This window comes from Cynocephalus volans, chromosome 3, assembly GCF_027409185.1.
Source record: "Cynocephalus volans isolate mCynVol1 chromosome 3, mCynVol1.pri, whole genome shotgun sequence".
Classification (NCBI taxonomy): domain Eukaryota; kingdom Metazoa; phylum Chordata; class Mammalia; order Dermoptera; family Cynocephalidae; genus Cynocephalus; species Cynocephalus volans.
Genome location: NC_084462.1, coordinates 72,300,778 through 72,328,181, shown reverse-complemented (window position 1 = coordinate 72,328,181; position 27,404 = coordinate 72,300,778). Strand labels below are relative to the sequence as shown.

Sequence of the window (27,404 nt, the reverse complement as noted above, 5' to 3'; positions counted from 1 at the left end):
AAAAAAATTGCCAGGATACAAAATTTTTTTTTTTTTTTTTTAACCAGACATAAGTTGGTAGCCAGAAGTTGGCATAATGAGTGAAATCAGTGTTTTCCTCTGTTATTCTCAGAGCAAGAGTTGTTCTTTGCCATAGGTGAATGACTGTTTATTACACTGAACTACTGATGCACGTGATGTTCCTAGACTGTAATTACTGAATTCAAGTCCCATTGCCATGGAAAGGCCTTTCCTAAACAACCTGGGTTTCTCCTGTAAAGTTAGGATGATTGAACTTTCCATCTCTCTACCTCTGGTATTAGGAAGATTGATGAAGCTGTATTAAAGAATCACATTTTGTTTCTTGGATGGAAAGACATTTTGTAAATGCAGTTAATCAAAATGTTATTATTTCAAATTTATGACATAATGGAATATCTGTGGAGAAACATTTCCTGGGCTTTGTTTGGTTGTGTCTTTATAATAATTGGAACTATCAAATTGGGAGTCATTTATGGGAATACTAGGATGTAAATGTTTCCCAGAAAAAAAAAGTGTGTGTGTGTGTCAGGTGTGTGTATGTGTGTGTAAGAGATAGACTGACTTTGAGCAAGGTCTGTACCTTAGTTTCCTCTGTAAATTAGGGATAATAACTATAACCCAGAGGGCATAGTTACTGTGAGTATTAAATTAGGATAATAAGTAATAGCATTTAGTACAGTACCTGGCACATGGTAATCATCCAATAAATGGTTGCTGCTATTACCATTTCGTTAACTGGACTGATTTTAGGCAGTTGTTTATTTTTTGGTATATGGTTCAGCTTTAGTCCCGTTGGATAAAATTCTTTTTTTTTTTTTTTTTTTTTTTCGTGACCGGCACTCAGCCAGTGAGTGCACCGGTCAGTCCTATATAGGATCCGAACCCGCGGCGGGAGCGTCGCCGCGCTGCCAGCGCAGCACTCTACCAAGTGCGCCACGGGCTCGGCCCTCGTTGGATAAAATTCTTAACTGCCACTTTAGTGCATGGCTTCTTAGATGTGGGTGGACATTATTAAAGCATAGAACCCTTGGGTAAGGGCATATTTTATAAAATCTAGGAAGGTAGGGATTGAGGCTTCATATAGTCTGCATTGGACCATAGCAGAAGTTTAAGAACTATTTGAAAAGAACAATAATCTTGTTTTGAAATGGTAAATGTGGTCAAACTTGAAGTTTGAGATTTTCTCAAATGTCGTCTATTAAAGGTACCAAATGGAATGTGTGTCTGTATTTCATATTAGGTCCTGAGTCCTTTTGCTCTCTGATGTTTTTATGATCTTTCTGTCTTACTGTATTGCTACTCCTACAACTGCTGCCACAACCACCAGTTATGGAACACTTAGCACAGGCCAAGTCACTGGGCTAGGTTCAAGGGTGAGAAGGGAATAGAATATATACAGTGAGTAAAATGTGGTCATGTTCTCAGGGAGCTCCCAGTCTTGGGGGAGGATGTGGTGGGAAGAAAGACATCTACCCTGATAACTAACACAAGGGAGAGAGATAATCTGGTAGATAGGTAGAGGGTTAGATTGGATAGATTTATAATATGAGGGTACTTCAAAATGTTCATGGAAAGATTCATGTTATCTTTTAATTCTCTTTTTCCACGAAGTTTTGGATTACCCTCATAGAGTTAACAAACTTTAAATTTAAAATAAAACATTGGTTGGGGGGAGGTGCTATTTTATATGACACTCCTAGCCAAGTAGATGTGTACAGGTGTAACTCATTATAAAGCTACAAGGACTTCAGAGCTTCCCTGGGCCACCCTTCTTTCTTCAAGGACTTTTGCTACTCATCCACATAAATGTTATAGCCATATATGTCCAGAGAAAATTTTAATATTCTATAGATAACTCTGGAAGTGGAGTCTCATACCTATAGGAAAGGAAAAGAAAGAAAAGGCAGCTAAAATTTATTAATTTTATTAATGAAAATTCCCCCACTATGTATAAGGCACAGTGCTGGTTTTCTTGTAATATTTAATTTTCCTGGTTACCTAAAAAGTTGAGATTTTCTCCATTTTATAGAGAGAGGAAATTGAGGTTCAGAAAGGATAAATAACTTTTCCCAGATCATACAGCTAGTGAGTATCTGGATTTATTTCTGCTGTACATTTGCTTCCCAGGTAGCCACATTGTAACTCTTAACTGCAGGAAAAGATCAAGACTTAAACTATCTATGTTATCTTTTGGCGTTCTATAATCTTTTTTTGCTGTGAACATTCAAAGAGTGCATTGCTCAATACTTTGTGCTTAGCCAATGAGAGTGTACACATAAAATTGTCCCTGACAGGCTATCCAAAGACAGCAGAACTAATGGCCAAAAAGAAAGTCACTGAAGTAGCCCATAAAATATTATAGCTTTATTTTGACTGTAGGCTTCTTTATTACTTTAGGTTACTAACGGAGTTTTAGTTCTTTATTGATAACTTTGCATTTAGCCAGGTATGTTTAAAAATTTATTTTACAGGGAGAAGAATGTAAAGAGTGTTGTCCATAACTACAAAAAGCAAAGGTGTATTTTAGTCTGAAATTTTCAGTGGTGTTCGAAGTTGATGATCTCACTACTAAAAGTTGTCTTCCCTTTTCAGCTTAAAGAAGTCGTCTGCTGAATTGAAAAAAATATTAGCCAATGGCCAGGTAGGTATTATTATATATTAAGATTTTCACAGAGTAGTGACTTAGTACTGTCCAGTTTTTGTATCCATAAATTTATTGAACAGATGAAGAGTCTGAATTTCTTCTTGTCATAAATGGATAACATGGCTTAATTTGATTGGCAGGACAATTTGCAGCACGTTTTTCACACTGTGCTAATGGCTTTCACTCCCAGCAGATTGAAGTACCATGCACACACCCTGCTGCCATCTCAGTTTAAAAAAAGTTAATCAGTTCTGAATGAACGTGTCAACTCATGGTTCTTAAAATGGCCCTGCATTCTGAGGTTACTGTTTCTTTCCTTATTTTTGGGGAGAAAAGAAACTGTTACTTTCTTACCTTCGCTCCTTCTTTTGTACTGAAACTAACACTGGCTTTTTTAGGAGAGTCTAGTAACAGCAGACTTGTGGTATTCAAAATTCCTGGATTTCAGGGGACTTTGGTTTGTCTAGTCAACTGGCCACCCAAAGGTGAATGACCTAACCCTGCCAGTGTGGGACAAAAGGGCCGGCCTGCAGGCCAGTTTATTCTCACTAATTTTGGTTCAAGTAAATGGACACATCTGAAATAGTATAGTGTTTTTAAACTTGCACTGGTAAATGGAGCTACCTACAGGGTCCTCAATTCTTCAATAGCAACATAAATGTGTTTTAATGTTTGTTATAGTGGAAGCCCTTTGATAGCCTTGGAGGCAGGCGCCTGTCTGTTGCGATCAAGCCTTCCTATTAGGCTCTATTGACTGAGACATCTGTGTCACTGCAAATAAAAGACTCTTATTGATTTTCTTAACTGCTGTTCACTTCCCGTCCATGTTTCGAAGGCTGAAATCTTAATTATCTCAGATGCTTATTCAGTGCCTTCACACGCTGACCTCTCCAAGCCTCATTGGCATTTCATGAATCAAGTACTTGTAGTGGAGCATGTCAAGAAGACAAAGCTGGTCCTCATGCTTGTCCTTTAATATCACCTGTAACATTGTGGCCTAGTAAATGTGCATGCCTTAGAACGGTGACTCTATGGCGTTACTTCTGGAAGCCTTCCTTATTTAGCTCACAATCCCTTGAATACAGTTAGAAAAAATTAAGTTGATCTGGTTCTGATATCTGATCATCATCCAGAGTGTGTGAATTCTAGTCCTTAATTAAATTTTATGTGCAGCCAAGGAGAATCTGGTGTTATATGTATACTCTTGGTAGACTCAGAATTTTAGATGGTATTTAGTTTATCTAATGCTCTTAACTTTAAGCAGTCAAAGATTTGTTTAGAGTGGGGCCCACACCTATGTCCCCCCAGTGCCCTGTATGTGTTCAGAACTAGTATGAAATAAAATTTGATTAAAAGCAGCAATATTGAGCCTAGGATATTTATGTATCTTCAACATGCTTGCATTCTAGTTACCAATTGTAATTAATGTACAAGTCACTTTTGTTCTTCAACTGGAAAATATATTTCAAAATTGACATAAATTAAGAAGCTTTAACTACACTTGTTCAACCCAGGCAATGGAAAATAACCTGTCATAGATTCCTCTTTCAAAAATGAAAAACAGTTGATTTCTACTGCAAAAAAATAAGCATTCTGAAATGTTCCTAATGTTTTGACAATGAGCCCAGTACCATAAATATCTTAGTGGTCTCAGTTATAAGGTTCTCTGTGGTGGGAGATTGTTATGGCAATGATTTTTGACACTTAAAGATTGTTTATTGCCTTCCCTTGGGAATGTGATAACCCAACATTAAACAGTATGGCATTTTCTTTCTTTTAAGTATTAGCTATTTACTCTCACTCAAAAAATGAAAAAAAAAAAAAAAAAACCCAGAAAAACGCACCTTTGGAAGCTTTCATAATACCTCCTTCTACTAATTCCTCTCTTCGGTGCTACGTGGTAACTAAACGGTGAGTGAGATTGCATTGCAGTGAGGTAATGTGCACAGTTGTGGGCATCAATAAATTCCGGGCTGAACACTGACTCCACTTGATATGGACGATGTAAGTCACATTTAACGATACTTTAACACTTGAGCATAGTTTTTTATTTTAGTGGTTTATGCTCTCAAACATTAATAATGATTTGCCTTTCCACTAGCCTCCACTTAGATTTAATAAGGAATTCATATTAATCATTAAAAGAAAGGGACATGATTCTTCAAGATAATCAAATATTGACAGGTTAGAAATAGCTTTCTGCCTGGGTTCATTGATATAGGTTATATGATATAAATATTTATTTCTTTTCTGTCACTCAGAGTAAATGCCACCAATTGATTCAGCATTGATATAGTGTCAACAGTTCATAAGAAACATTTGACTGGCTTGTGTTTTCCGATTAGTCTCTGCTCTATAAAGTGGGATTTACTAAATCTCTCCAATTGTCTGCTCATAGAGTGTGACTGCTTTCTGAAACCATTATTGCTTCGATTTGTGAAGCAAAGGTCTAGAGGTAGAACTAGTTTCTGTCAGACCTTTACATATAAAATAAGGATTAATTGAGCATTTTTATTTTAATGATTTATAAACGATAGGTGCTGATTCTTCTTAACACAGGCAGACAGTAAACAAAGAATGTTTTCTTTGCTGATCCATAATTGAATTCCGTTTTCTTTTCCCCATTAATTTCATTAATATATTAAATCAAGCACTTTTTAAAAAGTTTAACATTTAGTCTTTGGAATGGAGACATTGTTTTCCTGTTACCGCTTGATAACGGAGGATTTCATTTTTCCAGCTTAAAAAAAATAAATCATAAGGTATTTTTGGCATGTTTTATTGAGAGCCAGAAGTCAGTCTCACTGATATGTTTTCTGGATATGTTTTAGCAAGGCATCTTCAGTTCTAGAAAGGCATTTTCTGTTTAATATTGGCCCTTGATTTGAAACTGATTAGAAATAGCCCAAAGCATCCATGTAAAGAATTTAAAAAATACACACTGCAAGGATTTGTGGTTTTGACCTTTGCATTTCTAAAGTTGTTTTTCCTCTTTTTATTTTTTAGATTTTGTAGGAAAGGGTGACAATGTTTTCCTATTCCTGATAAATCAAGTTTAAATGTATTGAGAAGTTACAGATACAGAACTGATTTTGGTCCTGCTGCATCTTTGGCTGTTATTTTGAGAACTTCAAATGTCTTTTGTGTTTAGGAAAAAAAGGAAATAGGGGTAGAAAAATAATTAACTTGTAAAATTAAGATCAATTAAAGTAACCATTTTGATCAGAGATACAGAATTCTCAAAATGTTTCTCTATAATCAATTTATGAACTTCGCTCTAATAGTTTTTCTTTTCAAAAAAAATTTTTTTTTACAAAAGGAGTATTTGTATGCTATATAAGAATTAGAAAATTCAAATAAGCAAAAAGAAAAAGGATGTGATATTTTTAATTATTAAAAACTCAGTGCCAACCCCGTGGCTCACTCGGAGAGTGCGGTGCTGGTAGCGCCGAAGCCGTGGGTTCGGATCCTATATAGGGATGGCTGGTGTGCTCACTGGCTGAGCGTGGTGCGGACCACACTGTGGGGAAGGTTGTGATCCCCTTACCAGTCAAAAAAAAAAAAAACTCAATCAGTTTATAGGCCAGATGAAGATCTGTGTAACTTTAAAACATTGTAGAAACACCTTAATCATTTTTTTAAGGGATACTGTCTTTTTCAGTAGCATGATTCTAGAATTTGCTCTTCAAAACCATTTTTATCTTTATGAGACTCTGGCAATCTTCCTCATTACCTGAGTGATTCATATTTCTGTCTTGAGTTTTTTTCTGTCCTTGAATTTGTTTACGCAGTGCTTAATACACATACACATTCAACACTCAACAAACAGCATTCTCCCTCTGCCCTTCTCCTTGTGCATACCCTCCACCTCCCACCCTCTGCCTGACCATGTTGGATGCCTACTACCCCTGGTTAGGTTGCAGTGCTGGGAATGCTAGGCAAGTGGCTGCTCCACTTCTCTTTTCAACCTAGTGGGTATTAGCAGTAAAACTACTATGACGTTGGAATTATAATGGTTGAAGGTGCTCAGAGACATGCCTTACCTACCCCTTTGTCTATGGAGTAGTGGAGGGGATACGACCACAGACTGCAGTCCCTCCAGAGCCTAGACCCTACATACTACTTAGTTGCATCCTGCTGACCCTTAAATCTCAGTGCCACTAATTAAGAATTTGTGGACTTGAGTGACTGAAATTTCTCTCTCTTGGAAATTTACTTCAAGCCATGATGAGAGTGCAGCTTGTTAGGCAAGTTAATGGTACACATTCGGTTGTTAGCGGCATGTTTAGATAACCTAGAGAAATGTTCTAAGGGAATTAGCCTAGTTGCCTATTTGTACCTACCGATACTGGTATTTATATATCCTTTATGGATCAAAGTAAACCAAATAGCAACTCTGCTAGTTCAGTATCTCAGGTCACTTTATGTCTACTTTTCTTCATGCTGTTTTAAAATTTATCAGTCAGTTCAGTATATGTGCTGCCGAAGCGAGCACTATCAGTCAGTTCAGAATAAGGAAGTTTTCTTTTCTTTTCTTCATGCCACATCTTTTTTACAGGCTAATTTTTTTTCTGTTTTAGTAATGTAAAGTAAGTGAAGAACAGAATTTCCCTCAAGTAGTAAAGTAGTTGCCAGTTTTTCTGACTTGTCTATCATTTCTTCACTGACCCAAAATACAGTAATTAGCTGATTGTAAGTTGCATCAATCAGATTGTACTACAGTTAAATTGGGTGCTGAACTGGCCTTTACACATTCATCTATCAATATTCTTTTAGGGATTGGTAAAACAGCTTGGAAAGGAAGCTGTTTCTGTTACCTGCACTGTACTCCTAATTACCACAGCTCTCTGAAGCTTCAACTTCAGGAATGTATAGAAGAAAAATATTTCCCTTGATAAATGAAGGTTTGCTTTATTCAATTGGTAGAAGTTTAGAGTAGAGCAAAATATTTAAAGCTTTACTATAATGGTCTGAGAGCAAACTGTTTTTTTCCGAGTGATATTGAATTAAAAACTCCATCCATTTTCTGCCCGTGCAAGGCAGTGCAATTCCCTGGAAATTGATTTTTTTTTTTTTCAGGGCTTACCATGGCTTTTCCCAAGCTTTAGCTATATGGAAAATAACATCTTTATTAAATCCACTTAGTGAATAAAGTTGGCAGTTAATTTTTAAGCAACTGGGCCAGTGTGTAGAAAATTATTGAATGCATCAAATAGAGTCTGATTAGTCTTAGAACAATTTAACAAATAATTATTTAGGGAATTGTTTAAAAACCCTAAAACATTATTTCGTGGGCACTAACATAATTCACCTACTATTCATAATACAAAACAGAGTAGTATTTGTGGTACAATAGGTTTTATAGGACCTTTGAAAACATGCATGCTGTTTTTTATATTAAATTTTGAAAATGACTTTATTTTATAAAAATTATATGCCTATATGTTTTCCTTTTATGCATTATAATGTTTGACTATATGTGCATTTTAAAGTGCATTGATTTGGCACTTTTTCATCATAATATGATTTCTACCTAGTTATTGCTGTATACTAATTTACCATTTGCAAAGAAAAGCTGTATCTACTCTGAGAAAATCATAAACATTCAGTTTGTTAAGTGTTAATTATAGGGTCACCTGAGAAGTTTTCGGGGGCTGATTTATTTACAGATCATGAATTAGATTACTGAGTGTGTGTTTGTGTGTTCTCTTCCCAAGTTTGACTTTGGTTATGTGCAGTGCTATTTGGCATTGGTTATATGCAGTACTGGAGACTGTTTTCTTATCAGTATCTGACCTGACCCTTTTGAGCTATGTTATATCATTCCATTTTGACACCTTTTATCAAACTTTAATGAAATGACCCAGGCAAACAAATTGTCATTAAACTTTCCATCACTTTGTCCCTTGGTATCGTCTTTTATAAATTGGACAGCAAATGTTGTATTGATCTTCTCATTCTTGCAGCTGAACTTGAAATGACCCAGACTGCTTGTTGTTTATGGCCTAGAGTTGCTTTTCCTTGACATTTCCATCCACAGCATGACATCCTTTTTGTTTTTCTTTCTTTCTTGTGGAGATGAATGAACAAGACATACGGTATCGAGACACCCTTGGTCATGGTAACGGAGGCACAGTCTACAAGTGAGTAGTCAATTTTGTTTAAACTTTCTATCCACTTTTGCCAAATGCGAGGTACCCAAGTTCTCTGTGGCAAAGATTTTTAAATGACCACTGGCACTTAGATTTTATTTCCACATTTGACTCCAAAATTCTGCAAGGCATCTATTTTCTCAAGAATTGCCTGCAAAGTGCATTTATATTGCCTTTTTAATATTTCTGAGTCTGCATCTCTCCTGGGTGAGTGGTTAATAGTCCACCATTAGCAAGTGTACCTTTAACTGGCCTCAAGTTTAATGCATTTTTTTCCTTCACTCTTTAGCACCATTTTTTTTTTTTTTTAAATAGCACCCTATGCTAGTCTTCTGCCTATTTAGTTATGCCTATTGGAAGCCAGACCTTATAAATACCATTGCTTTGCCCTGTGTCGACGCTATAAGTTATTAAAAAGCCTTCTTCCTGTTGTATTTCCTTCTTCCCTTACCCTACTCCCTGAGAGAATTTCTACACATTGATGAATATATTAAGTTATAAAATTCTCCCAAATTCCAGTTGCAGTGATGTTACCCTAAAGGAGCGTTCATTTTCATATTAAAAAATTCTAGCTGTAAAAAATGGTTCTCTCAACAGGGAAGTCTTTCTCATGCAGTAGTGCAAAGTTTAAACTACGTAATGTAATATCTGGTACTTAATAATCTGCAATGGTGTATGAAAAATATTCCACTAGGAATTAAAAAATCCATACTCTGTAAGAAAGCCCTGAGGGAGTAATAAAGCTTTCCTCCAGAGAGCTGTTTTCCATATATACACTAATCCTGCATCACATTGTGGTTGCATTTTTACCTTAGATATTTTAACATTGATATTAATATATATTTTCAGAGTTGTTAGATAATTAATTTGTTTTCTAATTGGTTACTCTGTTCTTAGAATTTTAAATTCTGACTAACCACATGAATACAGATAAAAACTGCCTTATTGTCCTGTGACCGTGAAGGGTCATAGCCTCAAATCCCAGAATATCCCCCCTCCACAGCATCAGTGCAGTCTTGGCATAGAATTCTATTTCTCAGGTTAGGAAGCTCCTTCAAAGTCATCTGATCCAGTCTTCCATTTAGGGCTTCAGTCCCCTCTGCAGGTACAGCCAGGGTGCAAGTCCTTTCTCCCAAATATAGTCCTTTAAGAACTTACGTTCACATATTGGGATTTTTCTTGTAGATGACTAAGTATTGTGAATAGTTGGTCTGGTTAAGTCCTTCCACTGTGATAATGTAAAGAAATGAATAATATACTTCTTACATGATCCTTGGGCCTTGCCCTTAAAATGTTTGAGCCCTAATGTGTCTAATGAGTTTTGAGGCTACTAATTTTCTTCCTTGGATCATACTAGCATTTCTTTTCATGCAGACCCTGGTATTACTGCATAAATGGTATCTTTTCCTTTTAGTCTTCTCCTTCCTTTTATCCGACTTGAATTTTTATCTTGTTCTGAAGGTTCTTGGGTTCAGCCACCCTTAGAAAGGAAAGAAGGAACATGTACACTCCAATTTGCTTCTCTTGAGTACCCTGGAAGGATCAGTTTTCAAAGCCCCAACCTTTCTTCTTAATGCTTTTCTGTTGATAGCCAAGTATAAAACAGGAAAGATTTCTAGCAACTCTTTGGATTCCTTTTATTGGCTTCAAATGAAGATCCAAAAACATTTCTTTTGACTCCTAACCTACTTCTTATCTGTGTTATTTCACCAAATGTTTAGCTTTGTATTTCTTAATTGAAGACCTGTTGTGAATTTACTGTCCTGGTTTATTCTAGAAGTGAAGAACCATAAGACACCAAATCCCAGCAGACAATTTTTATTAGAATAATATCCTAGATGTTAAACTTTAATCTTGTATTTTAAAACTTACGTTTATTTTTTTAAAAAGGGGGTGGGAGGGGGATAATACAGGGAAGTGGGAATAACATGCTCCTCCCCCAAGGAAAAATTACAACATGAAATTATGTTAACATTGTTCATTAAATTAATTATTATTTTTAATTGTGCTGAAATACACATAACATAAAATTTACCATCTTAACCATTTTTAAGTGTACAGTTCAGTGACATTAAGTACTTTTACGTCGTCGTGCAACTGTCAACACCATCCATCTTCAGAGCTCTTTTCATCTCCATTGTTGAGACTCTGTACCCATTAAACAACAACTCATTCACCCTGTTAAGGTTGTTTTTAGCCAAGAAGCGTGGATAGAACTTCTCTTTTCATTAGGGCCACAACGTCCAAGGGAACATTCTCCCACATGTCTTTAGTATAAGTTCTTTAATTTGCTAGAATGCTGTGGTGACATTAGCAACTTACCCAAGGAGTTTATTTAGCTACCATTGCTAATATTCAATATGAGTGTTGTAAGATTTAATGTTTTTGACAGTGGTTGCTTATGCAGGGTGAATGTCAGTATTATGGTAATTTTAGCACTTTGTTTATATAGTAGATTTCTTATGAAAGAAGAAATTCCGCTTATTTTATTGCCTATGTGATTCTTGAGGGGAGGAAACTTGAAGATAATAAGTTGCATAACCACTTGTCATTGATCATTGGGCTTCATTTCTGCCTGGGCTGCAGCTTACGTTGTTGTTCTTATATCTCTGGCTTTTAGTTCAACACAAAGAAATTGTATAATCATCAAGAAATAAGAATTCACTTCACTAAAGTCTCTATAAAACTAAGTGTTTGATGTGTTATGATTGAGTTTCTCCTACACTGACTTTACCTTAATAGTGTTGACTATCAAAATTATGGTTTTTCAAACAAAATGATTATATTATAGGCTATGCTACATAAACGAGATGAAGAAAATATTGGAAAATTCGCTCATTGGTAACAAAACTGCCTAATGGGCCTATTTTATTTTTTTCATATAAAGTGTAGTAAAGCTAATAAGTGCAAAGGAAAACTTTAATATTTTAGTCTTATTCACTCCACTTGATGAGATGTGAATTTCGAGGGATGTATCATGTGTAACTGAAATGTATATTATTTAATACTTGATACATTTCCATCCTTCAAGTCTAGATGTTTCCCACCATTATGTAATGAAATTCTGGCCCCAGATATTTAAACCAAATGGTAATGTGGATTCCGTGTGCTTTCCCCTGCTAAGCTGTTCTCTGTATTATGTTAGTGACCTAAGCGGGTAATTTTAAATTGGTATTTTTTTTGATTACTTATTTGGGCTAAATGGATCATAAAGGAAATACCTGAGACTAAAGTATAGCCCAAGCCTAGGAAGAAGAAAAGTTTAGGAAAAGGAAGTGAATGCATTTGTATTACTCCATTTTTCAAAGTGCTACAAGTTGCTCCAAAAAGAATAAATTCAGGAAAGACACATGTTCAGCTCCCTTCTGAGAAATTCACAGTGAATTTCAAGAATTTTGAGAAAGTAGAGAACAGAGTGTATTGGTGGTTAAGTGTGGGGGCTCTCAGTTTGAATCCTGCTTCTGCCACTAACTAGCTATGTGACCTTGGGCAAGTTAGGTAACGTCTCAGGTTCCCCATCTGTAAAATGGGGATAATAACAGTATTTGTCTTATAAGGTTGTTCTGAGATTAAATGAGGTGATCCATAAAAGACTTAACACTGTGACTGACATTTATTTAATGTTAGCTACAGGTAATGGTAGTACTAATAACAGAAAAATTATTTAAACCCTGTACTCCCTATTCTTACTTGACCATGGAACTCTTTTTGAGGAACATCTATATTTCGCAGAATTACAGTTGTGTTCAACTTTGAGAAATTCTGCATTTATGATATATATTATATTTCTATGTTTTCTTCTATTCTCTAGTTGTTTCATGAATAAGATTTATTATTATATCTTACATATAATGATTTTTTTTAAAATTGCAAAGTGTTTTCTCTTTTATCATAATTTATTTCCAAATTGCTACAGGACAGCTGGTGTAATGTTAAGACAGCTGGTATAACGTTAAGCCCATTTTACCTCTGAAAAAACTAAGGCTTGCAGTCATGTGGCCCTTCAGTGGCAAATCCAGAACTCTACACAGCATCTCTTTTCTTTTTCTCTGCATTTTTTTCCCTAGGCAGTGTTGTGTCTCAAGGTCAAAGAGAGTCTATTGTGTTTCCTTGTATTTCTAGTGTGCCTAGCACAGTCTTAATGATAGAATAGATGCCTGATATGTGTTGGCTGAAGTGAGAATGGGACAGGTGGGGGATTTTTCAATCAGGTTTTAGAAGAGCTCTTTAATTGGATCCTCCCCATATCTTGGTAGTTTTGGAGGCTGCAAAATGTAGAGGCTGCATAATTATTTAGAACATTCACCTGGAAGAATAGGCTTTCCAAACTAAGGACATATATTTAAATGATTGATTTTCTTTCAAATGTTAAAACTTTTGAGTACTTAGCATTCATTGACCCAACTTACTAGTTGGGTCCTCTTTTCTTGGATAGTACTTCACACTGAAAGGAAAGTAATTAACAGGCCCAGTTACTTTGGAAACACTCTGCAGTTCCAAAGCTGTCATCAGACTCTGCTTCCTCCTGCACATTGTTTGATGGAGTCATTCTAGCTTTGGGTCCAGAGATGAAGTAATATTTAACTCTTAGGATTAAATTATGCTAAATCAGTTAGCCAACATTCACTGAAGTTTCATCTTTTGTGTTCTTTTTTGCTTAATGAAAATTATTGAAATTATTCAAGCTAATAAAAAGCTGATAAATATGAGTAATAAATTAAAAGCTGACTCAAATTATCAGCTTTTTGCTATGTATTCTAGTCTCCAGGTATTTGAAAACAGTAGTGAGTTTTTTTTTTACCTCCAGCTCCTTCCTAGAGTACAGGTAAGAGTCTAATCTGTACGTTGGGTAGAATTTTCTCAGTAATAGAATAGGTATCATATATACTGCCTACATGGTATTTTGAAGACTGGATATATACCATTATTTAAGAATTAATTTGGGTACTCTGGTCAAGATGGCAGACTAGATAGTCCCCGGCATCACTCTCCCACAAATCAACCAATTTACAACTATATAATAAGGCAATGACAACCTGGGGCCACTAGAGCTCAGAAGAAGAGGAAGAGGAGAGACCTACAGAGTACATGAAGGTGGGAGAAGCCATGATGAGAGAAAGAAAAAACTGCTCCAACTTTTTCGAATCCCGGCCACTCCCAGGCTGGAGCTGCTGAGCACACGGAGCAGGAGCTGACAAAAACCACATCTGTGCCCTTTGGATGAAGTTGCTTGGAGGCAGCAGGGGAAAAAAGGGCCTCAGGCCAGCAATAGCACATAATAGGGTTCCCATAGACCCACGTAGGAGCTAGGAGCCACAACAACTGAGAAAAAGGAGCTACTCAGAGGCCAGTGAGTCATCACAAGCGAATGAAGCACATCCTGTCCTATGGGAAGTGTTTGCAGCCCAGGCAGTGGGGGAGATAGGCCAACCGGGGAACACTGGGGCATAGCAAACAAAGACAGCTGATCTGCCACCCAGTCCGTGTAGGACCACTCAGAGGAGACTGGTCAGGAATATAGAATTGCCTAGGGTGCAGTTTGATGGAAAGACTCAGGCCCAGACAAGTGTTTCTACACAACCCAGGTGCACTGGATTTCACTAGACCCGGAAGTACATATAAAGTCAACCATTAAAACCTGAGCTGCACAAAAGCCTTCCCTAGGGAATCAGCAGCAAAGCAGCAATTTAGCTCAACCACAGAGCTCAAGTTCTGGTCCTCACAGGAAGTTCCCCCATTTTAGAAGTAAGCAAAGGACAACAAATTAGTTCCAGTGTGGAGTTTAAGTGGTGGGAACAGCGAATAATCCAACACAGAACTGAAAGAAAAAACAAAGTACCCACAACCAGACACAAAGTTTGGTATTAAATAGTAAAGGTCTCATTTCACCAAGGAACACCTATAACACCTAGAAGTACCAAAAGTCCTGTGGACTACCAAGCCAGAAAGGTGGGAGGGCTGCGGTCCTCAGCCATGCCCCCCCCATACCTGCAACCAGTCCTGAGGGTGAGGGTTGAGGGCTGCAGCCACACACCCCCAACAAGAGCAACCAGCCCAGCGACAACTACCAAGCCACTGCAGGAAGTTCCCCGGGCTCTCCTAAGCCTGGGCAGTGGAGGGCTGAGGGCCTCAGCCACGCCCCTTTGACTTATGCAACCAGCCCAATGATAACCACTGAGCTGCAGCAAGAAGGGCCGCAGGTTCCCAAGCCGGGGTGGTGGGGGGCAAGGGCTTTTGCCACACCTCCCTGACATCTGCACCCAGCTTGGCAATGACCAAACCACCACTGGAAGCCCCTCGGTCTCCCCTGTGGGAATGTGGAGGATGTCACAGGCCTCAATCCCTCCTCCTTCCTCCTCCTTCTATCACATTTCCTTCCCCTCTCCCCCTCCCTCCCAACTGCTCTGCAACAACGTCATAGAATGTAAAAAAAATTACTAAATAAAAAAAATTAATTTGATCATATCTGGAGGCAATAAGAAGTGGGAAGGTCTCACTTCCTTTCTGTTGTCTTTCCTATGTTAAGAGATATTTGTTGGGCGGTGGGCTGGAGGTGGTTCTTAGAGATGGCAACTGAGATCATGTGAACTATTTAGTTGTGTTCTGCCCTTGTGATGTGGCTGTAGAGGCCAACTAAAACATTAAATTTGTGTTTGGGGGCTAGAATTATATTAACTCATTATAGTAACATGATTTATTTAATGAAAATTAGAAGCTCTGGTGGTCATTTTATAAAATGAGAAAAGATGTGAACTAAGAAAATGGTGATTAGTAAAAAAAAATTTCAAAACTTGGGATTCCTGAAGGGAAACATTATAAAAAGAATCCTTCATGGTAAAAAATATTGGGAACCACATGGTACCCAGAAAACTTTGACTTCCTCTTTCACCAAACCAAAACAGAGAGCTCTAAGTATGGCCCCAGCTTCTCTGCACATCAGTGACATCACTGCTTTATGTTTTTTTCCCTGACGTGCATCTTGCAAATTAAGAGTAGTTTTTAAATGGTTTTGATATTGACCGGAGAGCTAGGAGGATTGTTTGATTTATTTTGACTTTAAATTTCCAATCAAATGAAGAGCCTTTTCCTTGCAGCCAAGATCATATTTTAAACAAGCAAACAAGACATCATTCTAATGCAAAATTAAATACTTGTATATGGCTGGATTGCATTATAGTATCATGTGACAAGCAAGGATATTAATGTTTTCAGAAAATCAATGAGTATTTGTCAAATGAAATTAATTATGTATGTTTCCTTCTGTCGCTCTCAGCATTCACTGTTACAGGTTTGTTTCATACAATAATGTGTATTGTATTGATTAGAATGTAAAGAATAAACCTGAGCTCACGATCCTCTATACCTTTCCCACCTTTGCTTCCCTCCCACCCCTTCATGTTTTTATAACTTCGCACATGCTCATATCCATTATGGCAATGATGGATTATTGGCATCTAACCAACATGACAGGATGTCATAGGTCGCTGAGCAGAGATTTTCAGACTCTGTTTCCACCTGAATTAACTATTATTGAAATAGTTTATTGAGATTGAAGTATTGATCATTTTCTGCTAACCGTGGCTTAAGGGAAGGAAGAAGAAGCAGTGGTAGTTTTGAAAGACACTAAATTTCATTTTTAAAAATCTCATTTATTTAGCCGTTTCTTCTTCCTATTTTATAGCCCTTATCGTTTTATTGCTTGGAAAAGGGTATCTTAGCTTTATTTTTTTATGACAGTATAATTATACTTCAGAAATGCACTTGATTACTATGAGTAACAAAATTGTTCTAGTATATTGGTTTGTCCAGTATTGCTATATAAACAACTTTTCAGTCAATTGAGTCTGGTAAAAATCAATACATTATGGTAATATTTCAAGTAAGAATTTGCTGAATCTACGTGTTTCGACACCATCTCCTTTCAGGGAAAAAATAGTTTTGAAGTGGCAAGACCTCTAATATTTTATTTTAATAAAAACGCTTTCTTTATAAGGAGATTTAATGTCCCCAGCAAAAGCAGTTGTGAACAGGTAAACTTTGCATTAGTACTCTTCTGTTATTATAGGGTAGAAGAGATCTAGCTTCCATTTGAAATCCATTCTCTGGCTCCATTAGGAGGGGATAACATCTAGCTTTGACTTCATGCTGCAGTATGCCATTTTCGGATTCATGGTCTAGTTCTGAGTGCTGAGGTGACAGAGAGATGTGGACAGTTCAGAGAGCACCCAGAGGAGCATGGAGAGAATGATGAGGGGTTTGGGAATTGTGCCTGTTCAATCCACCTTCATTCACTTGTTGAGCAGCCAGGTTCTGAGCTTGTACTCTGTAGAGAGCACTGTGTTGGATGTTGGGGATGGCTTGGCCCTCATGAGATCTGCGTCTAGATGGATGCAGAAGTTCTGTTCATAGGTAAGTGTGGGACCTCACAGTCTGGGCTGCATTTCTGTGTGTGTGGTGCACAGATCCTGGGGGCTGACAAAGGAGTGATGATCCTCAGGAAGGATTAGGAAAGGCCTCATTCAGCTGAAAAGTGGTTGAAGGAATGGGCTAATCTTTATCTGATGGAGAGAAAATTAAAGGGCTCCATGTCAACTGACTTAAAGTCAGAAGGGCACTCCTGTAGATAGAAGAGCATGTTTGCTTTGTGTTCTTCAAAGGGTAGACACAAATTGCTTGACTTGACTGTCTCTGTGAACTTTGGTTAGAGTGAGTGATGTTCTCTTCCTATTGTTCTTCCCACTGGATTGTCTTCCCTGGAGGAGAGTTGTGTCTGGGTTATCTTGGTGGAAGTCCTCACCAAGTGAGTGTTTCAGAAATTAATCTGCAGAGGCAGATTCTTCACAGCCTAAGGATGGACACGAAGTGTTGTCCATTGCTGGGTGGCTTTGGGAGGTGGTAAACTCCCCCATCTTAAGCAGATTGATGTGGTTATTGTTCAGAACTGCTGAGAAAACAGTTCTCACTCAGGCCTGGACATGAGATGGCTCCACAGGTTTCTCCTGAGTCTGAAGTTCCAAAACTAAATTTACCGTTCAGCTCCCGTAAAAATTTTATGACAGGTGTTGCTTGGTTTTGTTCTTTTTATTTTGTCTTATTGTGTATTCATTTATTCACTGAACAAATACTGACTGAGTGACATTATGTGCCAAGGATTATTCTAAGCATGTGCAATCCAGTAGTGAACAATACAGACAAGGTCCCTGCACTCCTGGAGCTCACACTAGTGGGGCAAACAGACAGTAATCAAAGAAATAAATACTAAAGATGATATCAGACCTTGCAAGTGCTATAGAGAATGTAGAAGAGGTGCTCAGGGAAGGCTTATCTGAGGAGGTGATATTTGAGCTTAGACCTAAAGGACAGGAAGAAGCCAGTTGTGGGAAAATCTGGGAGAAGAACCTTCCAAGCAGAAGGAACCAGTCAGACAAAAGCGCTAAAATAGACATGAATATGTTATGTTTAGGCCAGTGTAGTTGGAGTGGAGTGAGCTCAGGGGAGAGTGGAAAGATAGATAGGGCCTGATCACCCTGGGTTTTTTAGTTCTTGCTATGAAGGTATGGTTACCCCCTTTATACTAGTGAGAAAGATAAAGCTTAGAAGAGTTAGTGGCATGCCCAAGGTCAAGTCAAGAATAGAACTCAGGTCTTCTGACACCTAGATCAATACTTGGGAGTGAGTCCCTAGATTAATTGTATGTTTGTGCTAGTGGAGGTGGTATATTTCTTGATTTATAAGATACTTGGGCATGAATCCCTAGATTAATTGTATGTTTTTGCTAGTGGAGGTGGTATATTTCTTGATTTATAAGATACATTAAATTTTTTTTATTTTACAGTATGTGATGTATTAGAAAATTATGGTTTCTTGGTTGGCATATAGCACAGGCTAATATTTGTATACCATAATATCTAGGGTATTTACTTAAATTGCTTTTTTGGAAAATAATTTAATGGAAGGTCCAAAAGGCATTTACTGTATATAACTTTCTGCCACAGTTTTTTTTTTCTTTGCTCTGTCGTTGGTTACTTTGATGTAAGAACTATGTTTCTGTTAAATTGCTGCCTTAGTGGAGTGAAATATGTCTAGGTTCTGATTTGTACACTAACAATGAATTGGAGGAGCAGGTTACTAAATTAGAGGGGGAAATAGCAATAGAGATTTAGGATGTGTATATTAAGCATACTTTTTTTTAAAAACACTAATTTGCTTTTTAAATGTGACTTTGTATAATGTTGTCCTCTTCACCCCAAAATTTTCGTACTTTTTCTTGTCAGTGTTGCAAAAAGAAAGAAAAAGTATATAGTTTTATTGCTAAAAGCTGAGTTCATGGTTTTTGTTTTGTGAATTCAAATAATGAAATGAAAAATGTTCAGACAAAATTAGAACTTGCTTTAGGGTACAATCAATATGGCATTTTAACAATCTTATTGTATTTGGAAAATATGTATTGTGTAAGGTTCTCAAACATACTGATTCTATTATGACTGGTAACTGTAGCAGCAAAATGTAACAATATACTTAGTCAATAAACAGAAAGCTCTGATTAAACCATAATTAAGTTTTCAGAAAAGTTATTTAAAAACTATGAATAAAATATATTTTTACATGGTCTCAGCAACGAATGTATAGCCAGTGAAACTTTATAGTGGTAGAGAAAACGATACATGGGATAAAATTACAGAATGAATTTTTACCACAACCATCTACTGAGTTAAGTTTGTGTATACCATTTATGAGTATTCCTTCTTCCTTTTAACTTTTTTTGAAGATAATTCTTCTTATTTGTAGAGCACAACTGCTGGGGTAACTGACTAAAAGGGCAAATGAGAAGTTTCCCTGCTGCTTTGGAGGCCCAAGTAAAATGTTTCAAAGGCCCTGCCTGCCTCCATATACCCAAGACAAAAAAGGTGCTTAGAGTCACAGTGGTTGCATTTACATTTCCAAAGTGGGCCACCATCACGTGCCCCATGTTATCCCCCAGCTGCACTGAAATGTAGCTGAGCACAGTAGGTATCACTGTCCTCATTTGACTTATGAAGAAACTGAAACACAGATAAATTAATGGATTTCCCTGAGGACTCAGAGCAAATCAGGGATGGGACCATCACTGAAACCCAGGCTAATAAGAAATTTCTTAGTCCCTTCCCAGTGACCTTCTTAGTAAATAATTACATTTTAGTTCTATGAGGAGCTAAAGTAAGCAGAATATGTGCAAGCCTAAGAATTTCTGCCAGCGCTTTCTGAAAGGACTAGTCGACACCAGTTCACGATCCACCAGAGAGAGCTCGCTTTATTAGGCAGCACACACACACATATATATAGGGCTTTAAGGGAAAGCTGATTGGTTTAAAATACAATCCCTATTTAGCATACCGCATGGGGCTTGGGGTGGAGCTGATTGGCGTGCGATTCACGCCCGCAGGAAGGAGAATGGAGAATGTGGAAGAGAAGGGCAACCAGCGCCATGATGGGGTGCGACCGAGAAGGGCTTGTGTGATCAGGGTGTGATCCCTTGGGGCATTTGGGTTCTTACACTTTCTACCAAATATACTGTAGTTGTATTTTGTATTTTTATTTTTTGTGTCAGGCATATGTACCTTACATATGACTCATGTGAACAAACAGCTGTCTTCCTTCCTCCGTCTTTCCCTGAAAGTTGTCATCTTTGAAGTAACTGGTTAATCCAGTGTCAGAAATGTTAATGCTGATCTCTGAACCTCAGTCACTTCAGCATATGATTTTCTGGAAATTTTATCTTTGGTTTTTTCATTGCCATGGTTTTGTGAGTATATTTAAATCATCTCTGGAATCTTGTTGATGTTTGGACTTCCTGGTCTTTACCAGTAAGTTAGCTATTTTCTTTTCACATAGACCTCTCTGTGCTTTCTTCTCTCATTTATTTTACTTTTAAATACATAAGGCATCTTTAAATCTTAATTTCCTTAATGGGTTGGAGAATAGCACCTTCTCTTATCTAATTTCAAAAGACTCTGTAAAATAAAATGTTGCTAATTTTTGAAGGAGAACATTCTAATACAGTTTATGTATTTTTGGAGCCACCAAAGGTATTTCAAAAAGATCATGGTGGAATTTGGCTTTAAATCCAAACACTTTCCTTCTCTTGTCCAAAACATGGCTCCTCAAGGTAGAGGCATAATGCTGTGTGCAAAGAAGTCACTCAGATTTCTTCTCGTTATTGGCTTAAAGATTATTCTTCCCGGATCGTGTTAGGTATGATGGTAGTTTGTGCTATTCCATTCTTATGTTAAAGGAAACAGTATCACCAGGTTTATCTTGACCCTAGTAGTGATATGCTCATTTTGGGAAGTCTGTTATGCACAAAAGTGCTCAAAATGAAGATAAAGTGCCTCTCTCCAGCCTGACAAAAGCCATTCCTTTGCAGAATGGTAGCTGCAGTGAAAGTAAATAAATGAATGGACAGCAATCACAGTCTAGTTGATGAAACTGTTCAATTAAAGCACAGGCATTTACATGGTGTAATTTCCCTAAATTGCCAATGAGCCCCTTTAGACACAACCAGTGTTCAAATTGATTTCAGCATTGATTTTGGCTGAAGCTGATAAATTTCTGCTTGTTAGTTAAAGTAATTTTGCAGAAGACTTTGTACTGCAGTATTGAAGTGTTCATTTAGCTGATGGTTAAAAAAGGAGTTATTTACAGAGGCCTCTACTGTTGTTCTGAGATGGGACAATTCCCCAATCATCTTTTACTTTTAATTTTTTAGGCTTCAGTATACCAATCAATAGGTGATTGAAACTGATTAAAACTTATCCAACCAGCTGCCTATGGCAGTTTAATTAGAAGCTGAATGATTCTTAAATTAAAGTTGTCTTATTTTCATTGCATAGCCATCTTCCAGAAGAGTAAAGGGCTAACAGTGCTGAAAACTTAAAAGTTTGGCTTTGTTAAGGTATCTCACAAATGTGAAATCACTCAATAGCTATTCCTAAGGCAACTCAAAATGTATTCAGAGGCTTTTGCCTTTGTGGAGATTAGAAGTAATAATATACTTATTTGCCTGCCAAGGAATTTCTTTTTTTAGGCAAAAGGAGAATCTGTAGTATAATGATATATGTGAAGACCAGCTGTTTGTGATATAAATCTTAGTTCATAGCGAAATGAATACTTGAGCTTATTTTTTATTTCATTTTTTTAATTTAATTTTTTTATTTTATCATTACACAGTACAGTATAAAACTGGCCATCATGATATCCTGTACATCTTCCTCCTGGAAATCATCAGCTTTGGATTTATATTTTTTATACTGTTTTGAGGTCTTGATTAAAATAAATCTCTGTTGAATAAAAAACAAGTATTTTCATATAAATTCATGTCGACTTTTCAAGAGTATTGTGGGCAGGATTGTAGAAAAGAGGTTTTTGCCACTCCCCTTTCCCCCTGCCCTGGGGAGCTTCCCCATACTCATTTTATCTAGTGTGGGACAAGTTCTTGAGTTTTTAATGGAAATAGGCTAATATTTCTGTCATAGGGGACATATTATGTCTTGTACTGTAGGGAAGAAGGGAATAAATGGCTCGCTTTTCAGAGGTACATTTACTCTTTGACCCACTAGGGTATTATTTAGTGGTCTAGAAGAGGTAATTTTGTAAATTGTACCCCAGTGGTCTGAAAAAGTTAAGGCAACTCTGAAAAGTGAGTCATTCAATCGATTTTCTCTATTGCTTTTTAAAAACCAACACTGAAAATATCCAGAGAACCCTAAAGACTACTGGAATTAGAAGATCTAGAGGCAACCAGTTATGTTCACACAAAATTTGTTGGGACGTGCACTGGATTTGGCTGCAGAGGACCTTAATTCACTTTCCTCTCCAGTGCTTATCAGACAGGAATCTAGAACTAGTTGTTAACCTCACCAAGCTCTGGTTTACCTATCTATGAAGTGGGGTTAATAAGACTATCTACCTTGCAAATTTTTGTGTAAATCAAGTAGCTTCTCTATATGAAAACTATTTTATAAATTTTAAAGCACAATAGAATATTAGTTATCAGTAGAAAGAGGTTTTCTGAAGTAGCTATTTTTGAATCTGATTTTGGAAAGTTATTTATTGTTAGTTTCCCAAGAAACTGTGAGCAGAGATTGTAATCACACCATGTCAGGAGAGCATTTCCTTGCTAGTTAATCCTCAAGATATTCCTATTTTCCCCACACGTATTGCTTAACTACACCATTTCTCCTTTCATTCTCATTGTTTGGTTTTATATCTCTTGCCTCTTTGTTTTACCCATTACATTCTTTCAGAACCTTTGATCAAGAGATCACTGTGACTATAGCTTCCTTGATCTCAAAGGTATTTAGGCCATATATTAAAAGACATTACTCTAGTTGATGTGGGGAGTGTTAAAAGCTTGAACAAGGCCACATCAACTTACGGAAGAAATATGGAGGCAGTGATGACCACATTAACTGTGAGGCAGGTGTGAAGTAAAAAGGGGTGTATAACCATAGTTAATATAATGAAGAAATTGTAAAATGTAGGGTTATAGTAGCTTTTCTCTGAAAATTTTTGTGACCTAGCCAGTTCCTCATGTCATATGTAGGTTGATTTATGATTATGCTGTGTACAATCAGCATTTCGAAATTAATATCTGTAACCTAATGACATGTTTGATTTGACACTTAGTCTGGGGGCCCTGTTTAACCACAAATTGTTTTGCAATCAGTAGTCAAGCATCTGTAGTGGGTTTTTAGGCAGAAGAAAGTTGGCATAGACCGCTATTTGAACTAGTACAGTTTACGTAATCTTTTTACAACTGCTGTTTACTTTGGATTTTCTATTTTAACAGCTAGAGGTGTTTATCTATATAATTTAAGGCAACAACTGAGAGTGTTGATTTCTCTGAAACTGTTTAAATTTTTTTTCCTGTGGATGGCTATTTTAGTATATGACAGCACTCCTTTATAATTCCAAAGCCTGACCATTACTCCTAAACATAATTAGTAAAATCTACCCCAAAGAAGCCAATCAAGTGAACAAATCTCTAAAAAGACCAAGCAATAAAGCAATTTTTTTTTAGCTGAACCACAGCTATATTACATTTGGTTACCGAAAATATGTCATCCATAGGGTTTTAAAATTAATCTCACAAGATAGCAAAAGACTTTTGTTTGTGAGTATATTTGTGTACTCACATGCACTTGACTTTTATATGGCAAAGAAGTATTCTACTTGTTTGGTGTTGCTTCATACTTATCCAGCCTAGTAATCTTTTGGAGTAATGTAGTACAATAAACTCTCAGCTTCCTTGTTTTAAGTAGGAGACTCTAAGTCTCATGTAGGTATCTCCTCATAGTGGTGCATTTAGCCCTCTTGATTTCTACCATCCACTTTCTTTTTGTATTAGTTTTCTTTTATGCCAGGGTTATAAAATAAAGTCTTTGAAATAGACATTTTCTAAGTTGGAGAAAGACTTCCAGCTTGTTGTTCTAAATTTACATAAAAGCAGAATTACTTTTTTTGGTAAATAAATAAAATGTCATATGAAGAGCAAGGAAACAGCATCTGTAAGTAAGGAAACTGATGATCCTCCATCATAATGGCTTTAACAAATGACATGTTTATTCGATAAGGAAGTACATTTAATAATTGAATCTAAATATGGCCAACTTTTCACTTTCTGTGCTAATGAGACTTAAGAGATGCATAGATAATTAAAACGGATAGCTAATCAAAAACCTCATTTTAGACAATGGTTTGTCTCCTCCCAAACTTTTTGTCATAGTGAATCAGATCTGAGTGAGCTTTCTTTTACCTTTTCTCCTTGCCTCTACCCTGCCTCTGATGGACATCCTGAAAATGTGTAGGGCATTTGAAGAACAGAGAGACAGGGATTCCAGGCTATCCCACAAGCTGTGGAATCTCTGCCTGAAAAAGAAAGAACTGATCTTAATTGAGAAAGCCATTACTATCTGTGCAACATACTAATAACAACAAATGTGTTTGTCTGTAACTTTTATTTATTTTTAATAGCCTTTGCTCACCTTCTTTCTTGTCTCCTACATATCTCCTTGGAGACCCAGGGAGCAAAATAAACATCACCTTCTTACCCGCTTAGTTAGAATAAAACCACCCCTTTCTAATTACTGCCTATTTCTTAAGCCAAATCCTAACTATTGCTTTCACTCTTCAGTGGCTGGATTATTCTCTTAGGCTTCCCATCATTTGGAGAACTTTCCAACAATCGATAGCCCTCTATAAATAATTTACAGAGTAATTATGTCCTTCGTTTCACTAACCTTTGAAGTATGTTATATGAGAAGTATAACTTAAGCCAGTGGCATTTAGTTCACATGGTTTGTGAAAGAAGTGCCCTGCATCCTTCGTAGGACAGTGACAATACTGTCATTTTAGTGTTTCTGTTTTGCTATTGTGATTATAAGTCATTATATATGCAATTATGTTTTAGTTATTTTCTTCAAGAGGAAAAAAGAGGGAATGGTGTTTCTGTACTCGTTATGATGACTATTTTTCCAATAAATTGACATTTATAACATCACTATTGTCAGTTATCCTGAAATCTGAAATATGTATATTATGTATAGTCAGAATCATAGGTCAGCTCCCCTCATTTTTAAATTATATCCTACTTTAGTCACTAGAGAAGCACGGATGCTCCCTATTATTAATTCTTTCTGCTCATGATTTAAAATAATTTGATTGGAATATGTTCATAAGTTAATATGCAGAAAGTGCTATAGAAATTAGTTGTCTATTTTAATTGTATGAGATTGTACAAGCTTTATCAGAAAATATATGATCAGCTCTAGGTTATTTATTTTGTGACAGGAGTCAGCTGGGATGATTCACATTTTTTTAGTTCTCCTAAATTTGAAATTCTAAGCACAAATAATTTCAGTAAACATTGTAAAATACAGATGCAACTGATCTTATTCATAACATAAATTTGTGGGAGTCCAGATGTTAGAATGTGAACACAGGTTGTTTCTCCCTTATGTCCTTTGTGGATGTAGAAATTTTTAACACTATGTTTTCAAATTTTTCTTTTCCTTACCTTTAAAAATTCTTATAGAAATTCAGTTTATTAATGTATCTTTTAATAAATTCTCATTAGGATTTAGATAAACCTGAGTATATCTCCAACCTTATATGTATTGTACTAGACCCATCTTTAAAATTGCAAAAAGCTGATAATATAATCAGTTGTATTTACCCCGAAGAATTACTTTTGAAATCAGTCACATGTTTTTATTTGAACACCTACTTTGTGCAAGGTACTTTACTTGTAGGGATAGGTAACACCAACATTCATGGCGTCAGGGACACTATTCTCTGAGGTTTATTGCTCTCTTACTGTCTGTACCTTCTCATCTCCTTTACTATTTTCTTCTGATTTTTCTGACTTCTGAATTTAGGGAGCCTTGGGTCGAGTCCTCATGCCTCTTCTCTGTTTAGTTCACTTCCTAATTAAGTTTGTGTAGTCCCATGGCTTTATTTATCATCTATATGCCGAGGAAGCCCAAATTTATATCTCCAGCCCTGGCCTCTGTCCTGAACTTCAGACTCATATCTCATTACCAGTTTGGATGTCTTTTAGGCATTTCAAAATTATCTAAAACTGAACTCTATTTCTTCTGAAATCTTCTTCAGTAGTTTTTCTCATCTCAGTAAATAGAAACTCTACAAGTTGCTAATGACAAAAACTTTGAAGTCCTTCTTAATCCATCTTTTTCTCTCACATCATGTATTAAATCTACCCACAAATCTTATGGGTTCTTCCTCAAAAATATTTCAAGAAGCTCACCACCTCTCACTACTTTTTTCTTGCCATTCTATTTCAAGGCACTGTTACCTTTTGCTAGGATTATTGCAATAGCTGCCCAACTAGTCTCCCAGTTTCTGTCCTTTCTTTCCTACAGTGTGTTCTCTCCACCCAGAAGCCAAAGTGATCTTTCTAAAATATTAGATCTCACCCTCTTCTCATGGCTCCTCATTATCACTTAGAATAAAAGCAAGAGTCATCACCATGGTCTAAATGGTACTACATAGTCTGTCTCCCCATTACCTCTGTGACCTCATCTTCTCAAATAGCTGTCTTGCTTATTCTACTTTCACACATTTCCACCTTGGGCCTTTGAACTTGCCATTTCCTGTGCCTGGAATCTTCTTCCCCCAGATATCCAAATGCTATGTTCCCATGTTGTTCAAATGAAACCTGAGGAAAAGAGGCGTTTTCTGACCTCCTCCCCAACCCTAATATCAAATAACATGTCCCTAATCTTGGTCATTCTCTATATCCTTACCTTTCTTCTACAGTGCACTTATCCCCACCTGACATGTATATTTATTTGATTATTGTTAGCCTTTCCCTATTAGAAAGTAAGTTTCATGAGAGTAGGGACTTTGGTTTGTTCTCTGCTGTATCCAAACTGCCCAGCACACTGCCTGGCAATCAGAGACATGCGTTAACTATTTATTAAATATGTAAATTAAGTACCTAATCTAAGAGGAGAGTATATCATACACTGTGGTAGAGGTTGGGCATATAAAATGAACAAAATGGAACTTGACCCTGTCCTTGAGAATTA

General features: G+C 36.7%; 1 protein-coding gene across 5 annotated transcripts in view; it reads left to right on the top strand.

Annotated features, from left to right (window-relative positions):
• MAP2K5 (mitogen-activated protein kinase kinase 5) overlaps positions 1 to 27,404 on the top strand; it is a 239,060-nt gene that overhangs the window by 41,928 nt on the left and 169,728 nt on the right. For 4 of the 5 annotated variants that reach the window (XM_063088824.1, XM_063088823.1, XM_063088826.1 and 1 more), the window contains exons 7-8: positions 2,614 to 2,662; positions 8,744 to 8,808. The exons of the other annotated variant lie outside the window; for it this stretch is intronic. In XM_063088824.1, coding sequence (XP_062944894.1) covers positions 2,614 to 2,662; positions 8,744 to 8,808 — 114 coding nt within the window. The remainder of the gene's footprint in view (positions 1 to 2,613; positions 2,663 to 8,743; positions 8,809 to 27,404) is intronic. 5 annotated transcript variants of the gene reach the window in all.